The 13,317-nt window shown below is 44.1% G+C and overlaps 1 protein-coding gene across 7 annotated transcripts in view; it reads left to right on the top strand.

Moving 5' to 3' along the window:
- The window catches only part of EIF2AK4 (eukaryotic translation initiation factor 2 alpha kinase 4), a 97,128-nt gene that overhangs the window by 33,737 nt on the left and 50,074 nt on the right, over positions 1-13,317 (top strand). For all 7 annotated transcript variants that reach the window (XR_006704765.1, XM_045450065.1, XM_045450066.1 and 4 more), the window contains 6 exons: positions 448-983; positions 5,193-5,299; positions 5,881-6,038; positions 10,028-10,476; positions 11,227-11,290; positions 12,760-12,843. Coding sequence is in view for 6 of the 7 variants with exons in the window: in XM_045450065.1 (XP_045306021.1) it covers positions 448-983; positions 5,193-5,299; positions 5,881-6,038; positions 10,028-10,476; positions 11,227-11,290; positions 12,760-12,843 (1,398 nt within the window). In the remaining variant the exon portion in view is untranslated. The remainder of the gene's footprint in view (positions 1-447; positions 984-5,192; positions 5,300-5,880; positions 6,039-10,027; positions 10,477-11,226; positions 11,291-12,759; positions 12,844-13,317) is intronic.

The raw sequence follows: 13,317 nt of genomic DNA, 5'->3' as shown, positions 1-13,317 counted from the left end.
GCTCAGTTGGTTAAGCGTCCGACTCAGGTCATGATCTCACGGGGAGTTTGAGCCCTGCATCGGGCTCTGTGCTGACAGCTCTGAGCCTGGAGCCTGCTTCGTATTCCATGTCTCCCTCTCTCTCTGCCCCTCTCCCGCTTGGCACTCTGTGTGCATCTGTCTCAAAAATAAATAAACGCTAAAAAAAATAAATAGGAAAAAAAAGCTGTTCACCAGTTTTATAGTAATTTGCACATTAGATTTTGAGATCACAGAAGTTGATCCTTAAATTGCTTTCATCTTCATGAACCGTTAGGTTGGCCGTATAATTTAGGGGAGGATACAGTGCAGAACGTATTTGTTCTCCTTTGAAAGTACATTTTCTGTTAAATATTTTACCTTTGAAGTGAAATACCATTTTAATGCTGGCCAATACAATATTATCTTAGTGGTGTTTTTCCTTATCAGATTCAAGGGGCAGAAACGGAATTCAACTCGCTGGTAAAATTGAGTCATCCAAATGTAGTACACTACTTTGCGATGAATCTCAAAGAGCAAGATGACTCCATCGTGGTGGACATTTTATTGGAGCATATTAATGGGGTCTCTCTCGCCGCACACCTGAGCCACTCAGGCCCCATCCCCGTTCATCAGCTCCGCAAGTACGCAGCTCAGCTCTTGTCGGGCCTCAGTTATTTGCACAGCAACGACGTGGTACACAAGGTTCTGAGCGCATCCAGTGTCTTGGTGGATGCAGAGGGCAATGTCAAGATTACAGACTACAGCATTTCTAAGCGCCTAGCAGACATTTGCAAGGAGGACGTATTTGAGCAAAGCCGAGTTAGTTTCAGTGACAGCGCCCTGCCTTATAAAACTGGAAAGAAAGGAGACGTTTGGTGTCTTGGCCTTCTGCTGATCTCCCTCAGCCAAGGACAAGAATGTGGAGAGTACCCTGTGACCATCCCTAGCGACTTACCAGCTGACTTCCAAGATTTTCTAAAGAAGTGAGTATCACTGAGATTCTCTCTAATTGCTCTTTACTCCTGAGCTTTGGACTGCACTTGAATGTGCTCACCATCTAAGGGATGTGTTGAAGCTGAAAAGTGAGGAGCAGGAATGGAGTTTATTCTTTGTCCTCCCAATCTTTTCCCAGCCACATAGGTTCTGTTTTCTTGCTTACATTTTCATTCCCTTAGTTCGCCCGTTCTCCTAAATTCACTTGGGCTTAGTAATAGATTTCCAAGCTGCTTTGGGGGAGAGCCTGGTATATCCAGGAAGTTAACTGGGAGAAATGCCCCAAGTATTCCAAATGGAAGACCCTCTTTGTCTCCCTTTGCTGCTGGTTCCTCAAGGATCAAAGACAAGGCCTCCGGTGTCTAGGAGTGTGATTCTGCCCCTTGTTCTTCGTAACCATTCTTCACTGTCATTGTGTCATTCAGCCAAGTCAGAGACGGCAGTGACTCTCACACCAGCCATAGGATTTTTCGATACTTGTAAATTCCAGGTGCACATTTCATTGTAGAGCCAAGTCTAACTGCATCGAGAGAATCCTTACTGAGGGGCTCACCTAAGGCCTACGGTTTTTGTCTGGGTCCTTCCCTTTAGGACTTTGCAGCTTAGCCCTGCCTCTGTGCTGTGTCCAAGCCAGACCTAGGTGCTCTGGGGAACTAAGATCTCTTCAGTCTGGGCTTTTCTAGATACTCCCCTGGTCCTGCCCTCCTGCAGAAGTTGACTGGTTTCTTCCCTTTCCTGCACTCTGTCTTGTTTCTCACTATTTCTTTTTTCCAACCATTCACTTTTATCCACTCCCTCCATTTCTTTTTTAATCTTTTTATTTATCTATTTATTATTATTTTTTGATGTTTATTTTTGAGAGAGAGACAGAGTGTGAGTGGGGAGGGGCAGAGAGATGGAGACACAGCAGGCTCCAGGCTCTGACTGTCAGCACGGAGCCCGACGTGGGGCTCCAACTCACGGACCACGACATCATGACCTGAGCAAAGTTGGATGCTTAACCAACTGAGCCACCCAGGCGCCCCAATTTAATTGATTTTTTTTTTAATGTTTATTGACTTATTTTGAGAGAGAGCGCGAGCAGGGGGAGAGGCGCACGAGGGAGAGAGAGAGAGAGGGGGACAATCCCAGGTGGGCGCCACACCAACAGCAGAGAGCCCCATGTGGGACTCGATCTCACAGAACAGTAAGGTCATGACCTGAGCCGAAATCAGGAGTCAGACCCTTAACTGACTGAGCCACCCCGGCGCCCCTCTTTCTTACTCTTTTTTTTTTTTTTTTTTTTAACATTTATTTATTTTTGAGACAGAGAGAGAGCATGAACAGGGGAGGGTCAGAGAGAGAGGGAGACACAGAATCCAAAACAGGCTCCTGGCTCCGAGCTGTCAGCCCAGAGCCCCCCTCGGGGCTCGAACCCACGGACCACAAAATCATGACCTGAGCCAGGGTCGGACACTTAACTGAGCCAACCGGTCACCCCAGAAAATTTCATCTTTTTAACTGAGCTCCTGGAGGCTATAAAATCTCTTTATTTTTTTGAATTAACATCCAAATTAGTTAGCATATAGTGCAACAATGATTTCAGGGGTAGATTCCTTAATGCCCCTTACCAACCCATCCCCCCCCTCCCGGCTATAAGATCTCTTAAAGATATGGTTTGTTCTAGAAAGGCTTTACGGTTTTTCTTGACTACTGTCACAGTTGAGTTAGAGTTGACAATGTGCTTCAAAAACCTGACAGGATGTGTATAGGGATGTTCATTGCAGCATTTTTTTTATGCATGTGAAAAATTAAAAATTGTCTAAATGTCCAACAGTAGGAGAAGAAGGTGTATGTAATGTAAATAAATTCTGGTAAGTTCAGAAAGATCTGGGAAAGATCTCTAAGACACATGGTGTAGCCTTGTCATATATAATAAGAAATATTTATTTGGTCTTCATCCCTGTTTGAAGCACAGAGCTCTCAAAAACATTGGAATTTCTGAAGTGATGAGAGTGGTAAGGGTGTCCCTTGTTATGTCGATGAGGTAAATTTTGGACCACACCGGAGGATGGGGCTGGTTGCCCAGAGAACTGACCTGAGAACCCACCCCTCTCACCAATCACCAGTGGCCAATGATTTAATTAATCATGCCTATATAATGCAGCCTCCATAAAAACCCAAAAGGTTGGGGTTTGGAGAACCTCCAGCTTGGTGAGCACATGGAGATTTTAGGAGGCAGGTGAGCCTGGAGGGGGTGCATGGAAGCCCTGTGATGTCTCCACACACCTCACCCTATGCATTTCGTAATTTTTACAAAAATTTTTAACGTTTTATTTATTTTTGAGTGAGAGAGACAGAGTATGAGCAGGGGAGGGGCAGAGAGAGAGAGGGAGACAAAGAATCCGAAGCAGCCTTCAGGCTCGGAGCTGTCGGCACAGAGCCCAATGCAGGGCTCAAACTCGTGAACTGCAAGATCATGACCTGAAGTCAGATGCTTAAATAACTGAGCCACCCAGGCACCCCTTGCTCTATGCATTTCTTCTAACTGTTCCTGAGTTATATTCTTCCATAAGAAACTGGTAATCTAGTAAATGTTTCTCTGAGTTCTGGAAGCACTCTAGCAGACTAATGGAACTCAGGGAGGGGGTTGTTGGAACCTCTGATCTGTAGCTGGTTGACTGAAAGCATGGGTTGTAACTGGCATCTGCAAGGGACTGGGGGGCAGTCTTATGGGATCGAGTCCTCGACCTGTGGGATCTGATGTGGTCCCCAGGTAGGTGGTGTCAGAATTGAGTTGAATTGTAGGACACCCAGCTGGTGTTAGAGAATTGCTTGGTCCCCCTCCCTGCTACTCCCCCAACAGTGGAATTGAGTACAGAACCTTTTACATGATCAAATGAAAAAAGCAAGTTGAGGATTATACAGGGTGAAGTCATTAGAAGAAAAAAAAAAGTGTCTCTTTTGTATGATTGTGTTAAATGCATAGAAAAATAAAGTCTAGAATGACAGACACTAAAGGGGAAGGGAGGAATTGGAGAGAGTTGGTTTGGTCGAAGACTTTATCATAATCAATAAGATTTTAACTTTTGCAAGGAGAAGGCATTCTTGTTTTACTTCAAGGTAGTTAAAATTAACCTTAAATTTAGGGGGAAAAGCCATATCTTACACAAATACTTTTATTGTGATTTTTTTTTTTTCCTGTCCTTTTCAAGGTATGAAATTAGGAGTACTTGGCATTTTAGTGCTGACATAAAAAAATAAAATGTTCCCCTTTAAGGTAGTTGCTGCCACCACTTGATAGCTACAGATTTTAAGTGTAGAATTCAGAGTGATGGTTGGTTCTATTAGAAACATTGTTGATAATTAGGGTCAGGTGCTACCCAGTGGTGTTGGCTTGGGTCATTGTCAATACAGCCAGACAGCTGAGATCTTTTAGAACAGTGGTTCTCAGGTTTTATGTTGAATTGAAACCACCCGGACAGCTTGGTGAAGCACAGATTACTGCCCAGACCACCAGAGTTGCTGATTTAGCAGGACAGGGTTGGAATAGAATTTGTAACAAATCCCCAACAATACTGCTAGTGAATGCTACTGGTCAGAGACCCCACCTCGAGAACCACTGGGTTAAAGGCATGGCTTCTCTGCCTTCATTAAAACACAAAAATTAGAACGCCAAACCAGGTTCAAGGAATGAGAATGAAAAGAAAGTATGTGACAAAATGTGGGATTTTAAAAAAAGTAGTCCATAATTGTTACCAGGTTACATCATACTATGATGAACAGGCTTTGTCCAAAGTTTGTCATATTGGGCCCCGATCTTGCATCAGCTTTCAGATTTGCTTGTCCTTTGGAAAGCTTTGTTTTCCACTGGTCCTGGAGAGTCTTGGTTTAGTATGTCAAGTCATTGAACTATTAATGGGAGTGGAAATTCATAACTTGTGCTATCTTAAACTTGTTAAAAAAAAAAAAATAGTGTTCCATGAGATAGATCTTCCTGTCTTTAAAGACTATACATTTTTGGACTCCCCACTCACGCCTAGCCTGGTGTTCAATATGTATTCACTTATGAGTGCATTTTGGTCCATAAGCAATGTGAATTCTCTAATGTGTATTTATTTTAAAATCAATCAATAAAAAAAAAAAAACAAAAACCTTGCATTAACAAGTTTAGTGCTTGTTTTCTGTGTCACTGAGACCCTTTCTTCCCTCTCACTGAGGTGTGTTTGCTTGGATGATAAGGAAAGATGGAGTCCCCAGCAGTTGTTGAAACACAGCTTTATCAATCCTCAGCCGAAAATGTCTTTACTGGAACAAAGTCCTGAAGGTGAGTCTGTTGCCACTCTTTTTTGAAAACCTGCCTGACATTAATTATTTTGAAAGTAAACCTAAAACTGGAACGGACTGCTTGGATCATAGATTTTTATCTGGTTTATGCCGAGCTGTACGTAAATCCTTTCATTGAATGTGTACCATGCACATGGAACTGTTGTGCCCTCCTGGTTTTTTCCAGCCTCGACTGATTAAAGTGTCCATTGGCTAACCCTTCTGGTCACATCACTTTACTGCTGTGCAACCGGATTTCCCTGTCACTACTCAAGTAGCAGATGAGGGATCATCAGCAGAGCTGGGGATGAGGCAAGAGACCTGGGTTTGGGTTCTGATCCTATTGCATCGTCATTTCCTTGTTAGCAGTCTCAGCCCCGCCTCTGACCTGGGCTCATGTGTATTCCACCTCACCCTACAAGGTGAGAGGAGAAGTGTTCACGGGTCTGTGCCAGGGAAGAGGTACTTTTTCAAACTACCGGTTGGGACCCCTTCTTCCAGCACTTGGTTCCTTACTGGGTTTTGCATCCCTTGCTCTTTTTCTAATGCCTCATTTGCCTCTCACGTTTTGTTTTATCTTAGACTCGGGAGGACAAGATTATGTTGAGACCGTTATTCCTAGGAAGCAGCTACCCAGCGCGGCATTCTTCAGTGAGACACAGAGACAGTTTTCCCGGTACTTCATCGAGTTTGAAGAATTACAGCTTCTCGGCAAAGGAGCTTTTGGGGCTGTCATCAAGGTGTGGTACAGCGTTGTGCCCGGCGCTTTCAGAGCTCCTCCTCTGTTCATTTCTGCACACAGGGAGTTCTTTTTTTATTTTTATTTTTTTAAAGGGAGTTCTTTTTTGAGAGCGGGGAGAGAAGTGAGCACGGCCATTTGAAACTCTGACTGTCATGACCGTTGCAAAGTCAAAGGCTTGAAAGTTCCCCTGGACACGTTAAGAACGTATCATGCCTCCTCCATTGCCTGATGCAGTCCCTTAATGTGAAAACCGCATGATTACATGCGGAGCCAGGACCTCTCCATGAAGACCATTTTTCTGAGCTTTGGTTCAGAAAGAAAAGTGTCCTTTTTGTCCCATTTGCTTTTCAGAGGTGCTGTGGATAAAAGGGCTGCGAGGTTAGCGCTGAGGTGGGGTTCACTGGGAAATGGCCCCAGACGGTCTCCATGCCTTGTATTTTCCAGATGCTCTGGAGAGAGAAAACTAGTGGTGTGTTACGAGGGCGCGCCGTTGTTAGGTCTCGCCTTCCGTGTTCTTGTCTATTTGGGTGACTCATGATTACTTGCCCCTTGAGAAAGAGATTTCAGCTGCTCTTAAGTAATTTTTGGCAGTTTGCCTCCTAGGAGACCCAGGCTGATACTGTGCTATTAAATCCATATAAGACCTGTCATCTTTCACAGAATAAAATGGTCCTCCATCAAGAAGGCATATGCCCATTTAGGATTCTGAGAATGTTATTAGGAAAGGTTACTAGGATTACTGTGGAAGGCCTTTTACACTCCCCTAAATGAATAAATAAATAAATAGGTGTTTCTGTGGTAATCAGGTAATCAGGTAATCAGAAAGACAATCTTGAGTTTTCTGAAAGGAGGTTATAGTATCATGGAAAATGTTCAACTTTCTTTGTGAAAGTATAGACACTCTAGTTAGACGGTTAAATAGACCTACTATGGGCAGATACCTTGATTGGATAATCACAGTGATCTTCAGGGGAGTGGATGATTGTTGGGTATGTTATTCATTTAACTCCCACTATAATTTTGATCAAGCCCTTTAATGTGTTTGTATTTTAGATTTTTGAACACAAACATTACCAAACTCCATTTTGGGTAGGCTCATATAATAAAAATGATGGGTAGGCTCATGTAATAAAAACGTCTAGTAATTTAAGCCTCTAAATTTTCTTGTGGTTTTTCGTTCCGAGAGGCCATAGCCCTCACACTCCATCTCTGTTTCTGGGTTAGGGTAGGGCATTCTGTTCAGTGATCTGGCATTTCAATAGCAGTTGGCCTGAGTATGATTCATGAACCTTTCCGTTTTTATTTATTTATTTTTACTTTTTAAAAAAAATATTTATTTTTGTGAGAGACGGAGAGACAAAGTATCAGCTGGGGAGGTGCAGAGAGAGAGAGGGAGACACAGAATGCAAAGCAGGCTCCAGGCTCTGAGCTGTCAGCACAGAGCCTGGTGCAGGGCTGGAACTAATGAGCTGTGAGATCATGACTTGAGCCGAAGTCGGATGCTCAACCAACTGAGCCACACAGGCGCCCCAGCACCTTTCCATTTTAATAAGTGAGTTCCTAGAAGTCTGCAGTGTAGCAAGCTCCACATCCCGATCAGTGACTCCAAGTGTTCATGATGTGTTCTGAGACTCAAGGTTGAAGATCATGCCAAGACTTTGCAGTAAACAACACAGGGCTACATAGAGCTTTTTGGAGCACATTCCATATTTCAGGTCACGTGGCAGGTGGCTCGCAAACCTTATCTTTCAATTTGGTGACATGTTATGAAATAAATATTAACCCCCTTTTTCAGACGAGGGAACTGACTTTCAGAGAAGTTATGTAATTAGCGTGAGGTTACATACATGCACTAACAGATGAAAACCAGCCTTCAGACTTAGATCTGTTTTACTCAAAAGCATGTTTCTTGCCACTGTTTCCACACAAAGGTAATCTGAAACAATTTTATAGTACTCCTTTCTCTATCCTGGAAGTTATTTACTATACTAATCTAAACCTATGAGAATGATGCTTTATTTTGTATTTTGTCATTAACTAGTTCCTCCCTCGCCCATGGCCAAGTTGTTGCTTTTTATCACCTCATTTGACCTGCACATTGGGTCTGGAATGTTCTGGTGAACAAAAATTTTTCAAAGCTACTTCAGTCAACCCAATGGCATGGTGCAACTGCCAAAGAGAAGATGCCTCTGTGCAGGATGTAGAGACCTGCCTTTGAAACTTTCTCTTGTATTTTTCTTGTTTTTATTTGATTGTGTTCTTAATCACATTTTTTTTAGTCTTAATACATGTCATCAGTTATAAATCTTTTTTTTTTTTAATGTTTATTTATTTTTTTAAATTTTCTTTTTTTTCAACGTTTGTTTATTTATTTTTGGGACAGAGACAGAGCATGAACAGGGGAGGGGCAGAGAGAGAGGGAGACACAGAATCGGAAACAGGCTCCAGGCTCTGAGCCATCAGCCCAGAGCCCGACGCGGGGCTCGAACTCACAGACCGCGAGATCGTGACCTGGCTGAAGTCGGACGCTTAACCGACTGCGCCACCCAGGCGCCCCTAATGTTTATTTATTTTGAGAGAGAGAGAGAGAGAGCAAGCAGGGAAGGGGCAGAAAGAGAGGAAGAGAGAGGATCCTTAGCAGGCTCCAAGCTGTCAGTGCAGAGCCCACCATGGGGCCACGAACTGAAAAATAAGACCTGAACTGAAACCAAGAGTCACGGCGCTTAACGAACTGAGCCACCCAGGTGCCCCTCCATCATAAGTCTTCATAACAAAATCAGTGGGCAATAATTGTGTTAATACCAATTTTTTTTTTTTTTTTTTTTTTTTTTTTTTTACTGAGCATCTTTATCAGTGAGGCCTTGATTGTAAGTGCTTTGCTCGCCTCATTCACTTAATCCTTGCAGATAGTGACCTTTGAGGAAGGGAAGTGGTATATGTACCATTTTATAGATGAGAAAATTGAGTTTTGAGGAAATTAAGTCCTTTGCCCAATTTTACACAGCTTTGTAAGTCGAGAATTAGAATCTGCATTCAACTTAACATTTTTGGAGTTGAGTTGGTGTTTAGTGACTTTGTTAAAAAAAAAAAACAACACAAAACTTGGAGAGAAGCTAAAATTCTGAAACCTTATACTGATTTCAGAAAATAATTCATATATATATATTTTTAAGTTTGTTTATTTTGAGAAAGATCATGAGTGCAAGCAGAGAGAGAGAGAGAGAGAGAGAGAGAGAGAGAGAGAAAGAGAATCCCAAGCAGGCTCCATGCTGTCAGCGTAGAGCCAGACCCCGGCTCGAACTCCCAAACTGTGAGATTATGACCTGAGCCAAAATCAAGATTCAGATGCTTAATCGACTGAGCCACCCAGGCATCTGGAACATAGTTCGTAATTCAACAATTTCTTAGAAATGGAGATAGCAGATGTGATACTGGGAAAGCAGGAATGTGATTGTCAGTAAAATTAATGATTCAAATAGAGATCATATTTTCTCCAGGTCTCTTATTATTATTATTTTTTTTTTAATTTTTTTTTTCAACGTTTATTTATTTTTGGGACAGAGAGAGACAGAGCATGAACGGGGGAGGGGCAGAGAGAGAGGGAGACACAGAATCGGAAATAGGCTCCAGGCTCTGAGCCATCAGCCCAGAGCCCGACGCGGGGCTCGAAATCACGGACCGCGAGATCGTGACCTGGCTGAAGTCGGACGCTTAACTGACTGCGCCACCCAGGCGCCCCTCCAGGTCTCTTATTATTAAGCTAAATACACCTGTCACTTGAGGTGAGATGTTTTCTGTTTTTTGGCAGTCCAGACTTTGTTCAGCTCAAGAGGTTGAAATGCGTGGCTCTCCACTGTAGCTTTTGGCCCTCATTCAGAACCAAGGGCTCCGCCTTGGGAGGGGATTGGTGAGGCCATACAGATGTCACCTGTGCATGGCTCTGAGCCGCTGACCTGCACTGGCTTCCTCCCCCTCTTCTCGCGGCAGGTGCAGAACAAGCTGGATGGCTGCTGCTACGCGGTGAAGCGCATCCCGATCAACCCGGCCAGCAGGCATTTCCGCAGGATCAAGGGCGAGGTGACCCTGCTGTCACGCCTGCACCATGAGAACATCGTGCGCTACTACAACGCCTGGATCGAGAGATACGAGCGGCCGGCGGGCCTGGGGATCCTGCCCTCCGACTCGGAGTCCAGCCCAGGGACGCCCCAGGCCCGGGACGGGCGAGGTTTGTCTCGGCCTACCACACAGGACAGCGGGCGGGACGGCCCCAGCGTGGAGGCCACCGCGCCACCGCCCATCCTCAGCTCAGTGGAGTGGAGCACCTCGGGGGAGCGCTCGGCCAGCGCCCGCTTCCCCGCCGCTGGCCCGGGCTCCAGCAGCGACGAGGAAGAGGACGACGAGGAGGAAAACGACGGTGTCTTCTCACAGCCCTTCCTGTAAGATCATCCGCGGGGGCGCCAGGCCCACCCCTGGGGGAAGAGGATTCAGTGAGAGCCCCGGGCTGTCACCGTGTTTCCATACACAAACGTGTGCATGTTGAAAAAGTAACCAGATTCAGTCCAAAGGTGTTTTTCCCCCACTGTTGTCACAAGATCTCCAAAATCCAAGCCCTGAAGGAAGGAAAAATAGGAATTCCTTCCAATACCTCACTTTAGTACATTTGATAGAAAGTTTATAGAGAGCAATCTTTTTTTTTTTTTTTTTTTTTTAATGTTTATTTATTTTTGAGGCAGAGACAGAGCATGAACGGGGGAGGGTCAGAGAGAGAGGGAGACACAGAATCTGAAACAGGCTCCAGGCTCTGAGCCGTCAGCACAGAGCCTGACGCGGAGCTTGAACTCACGAACCGTGAGATCATGACCCAGCCGAAGTCGGACGCTTAACCGACTGAGCCACCCAGGCGCCCCTAGAGAGCATTCTTTTGGATAAGGGTTTCCAACTCTGGGATGTTGAAAAACTAACCTGGAGTCTTGACATGGGGCCAACTGCAGTTCTAAAAAAGGGTTTACCAAACCAATAATTACGATCCTGAAGTTTATGCTTCTCAGAAGCCACCCTGGTCATCTTTTACTTTCCTGGTTGGATTTCATTCTATCCAGTTGGATACAGTTGATCATAACTCTTAGCTGTTGAATTTATAACAGGGAATTTGATTTATTCAGTATTTCTCTATTTCTCTTTTTAAGACCTGCTTCAGATTCTGACAGTGATATCATCTTTGAAGATGAGAACAGTAAGAGTCAGAATCAGGTAAATATGTAAATAGAAATTACACCATTTTATCATGGGCGGGCTTGTAAGAAAACTAACGTTTGACATTATAAACCTCTGATAGAATAATAAAGCCTTGCTCTGATTTGCAAATATAGAAACTTTCAATGTTAAAAATGTGGTTATTTAATTTATTTGCCACTCCTATGTTTATTTATAGGCCTTAATTTATCCGCATAATCAAACATGCTCGCTTGTAGAAGAGAGGAGTAAATGGACATGCTGGTTTTATTTTGTCTTGTTTTTGAGAGACAAAGACCGTGCCTGTGCACAAGGGAGGGGCAGAGGGAGAGGGTGAGAGAGAGAATCCCAAGCAAGCTTTGTGCTCTCAGTGCAGATCCTGATAAGGGGCTCAGTCTCACAAACCAGGAGATCAGAACCTGAAACAAAAATCAAAGGTCAGACACTTTTAACCGACTGAGCCACCCAGGTGCCCCTTGTTTTGTTTTGGTTTTTAAGTGCAAACCGTTTCCTAGAAGATTTGGGGAAACTTTATGTGGTTGGGGACGCCAGTTGAATTAAGTAATTAAATAGCGTAATTGTGAAGTTATGTTGGTCTCAATGACCAGTTAATCTTGATCATTTTATTCTCCCTACACCGTCCTCAAGAACAGTGTTTTAACAGAGTCGTGATCCTGTAACGGGTTATGAAATCAATTTTGAGGGGCCACAACCAGCTTTACTTAATTTTTAATGCCGTCGAGAAGAGTAGAGAACACTGAAGTGCGTCACACTAGTAAAGATAAGCTGTATACCGTGGCTCTCGTGAGTGTGCGAACTGGGTGTGATACATCTGTTTCTTCATGTGGATCGTGGTCTGAAAAACCAGTTTGAAAAAAGGGTCGAGTGTCATGGCTTTATTCTCTACCAATAGAAACAGAATTATAAGGGTGCATTCGGTATAGATAAAGAAGTCTACATGTAGGCCCTGTTAGATAAGCAGTTACATTGAGGTGAAGGAGGGTCGACTGCATGAGCCAACATTTCTTAGGTACTTCCTTTTTTTAATTAAAATCACCTTAGACTCCTCTTGGTTTAAAGTTACAAATTGTAAATTTAACTGGGAATAATAGTATAAGTAGCCTAATCTGCTTTGGTTTCAGCATTAGTCATGCATTGAAGTATTATGGGAGCACCAAGTTTATAATCCTGGTTTTACTTGGTTGAGGGCAACATGCCAGGGGACATTCTACTTGATGAGTAAAAGCCTCCAAGAGATTAACAGTCTTCTGCAGATAATCCTCAGGGTATTTAAATGATTCAAGAGTAGAACCTGATGGTTTGCACAACAGAGAGGTCGGGGTTTTTTTTCTTCGATAAAAAGGAAAAACGTTGAAAAATGCTCCCGCAAACAAACTATAAATCAGTGCCACCGACTTGATGGCAGTGATGCTCGTGTTCCATTTCAGCTCCCGTTCTTGAGTTCTTATGTGTTCGTCTTGGATTAGGATGAAGACTGCAATGGGAAGGACAGTTACCATGAAAGTGAGCCATCGGCGACCACTGAGGCTGTGCACTACCTATATATCCAGGTAGGGCCTGGCACGTGTGCGTCTTGGTGACACGGCAACTCCCAGTGGTTGCTGGCGGGTATGTTTCAGGAGGCTGGAGCAAGACAGTGGGCAGAAGAGGGCTCACCCGCACTGCCAAAGATTAATCGGCCGGAGAAGATTGTAACATGGCGCCCCTCCCCTTAGCCTTGAACTCATGCTTTCTGTACCATAGCAGCACATGGCACAGGACAGGGCTCTGGACTCAGGCTGCGTAAGTTCTCCTTCTGCATCCCCCAGTCACAGCTGTTGAGCTCAGGCGAGTTGCTTCCGCCTTCTGTGCCTCTGGCTCCCCGTCTCGCTGTCTCAAAGACTTGTGAGCAATAGAAGAGGTAAAGACTTGTGAAAAATAGAAGAAGTAACGTCTCTAGGGTAATTAGAACCATCTGAATTCCATAAATGCCAGACTGTGCATGGACAGAAGTTTCACTCTAACAAGTTGAATCTGGACAGGTA

The sequence above is a fragment of the Leopardus geoffroyi genome, chromosome B3, assembly GCF_018350155.1.
Source record: "Leopardus geoffroyi isolate Oge1 chromosome B3, O.geoffroyi_Oge1_pat1.0, whole genome shotgun sequence".
In the NCBI taxonomy this organism is placed as follows: Eukaryota; Metazoa; Chordata; class Mammalia; order Carnivora; family Felidae; genus Leopardus; species Leopardus geoffroyi.
The sequence above is the reverse complement of the archived record's forward strand: the minus strand, read 5'-3'. Positions and strand labels throughout refer to the sequence as shown.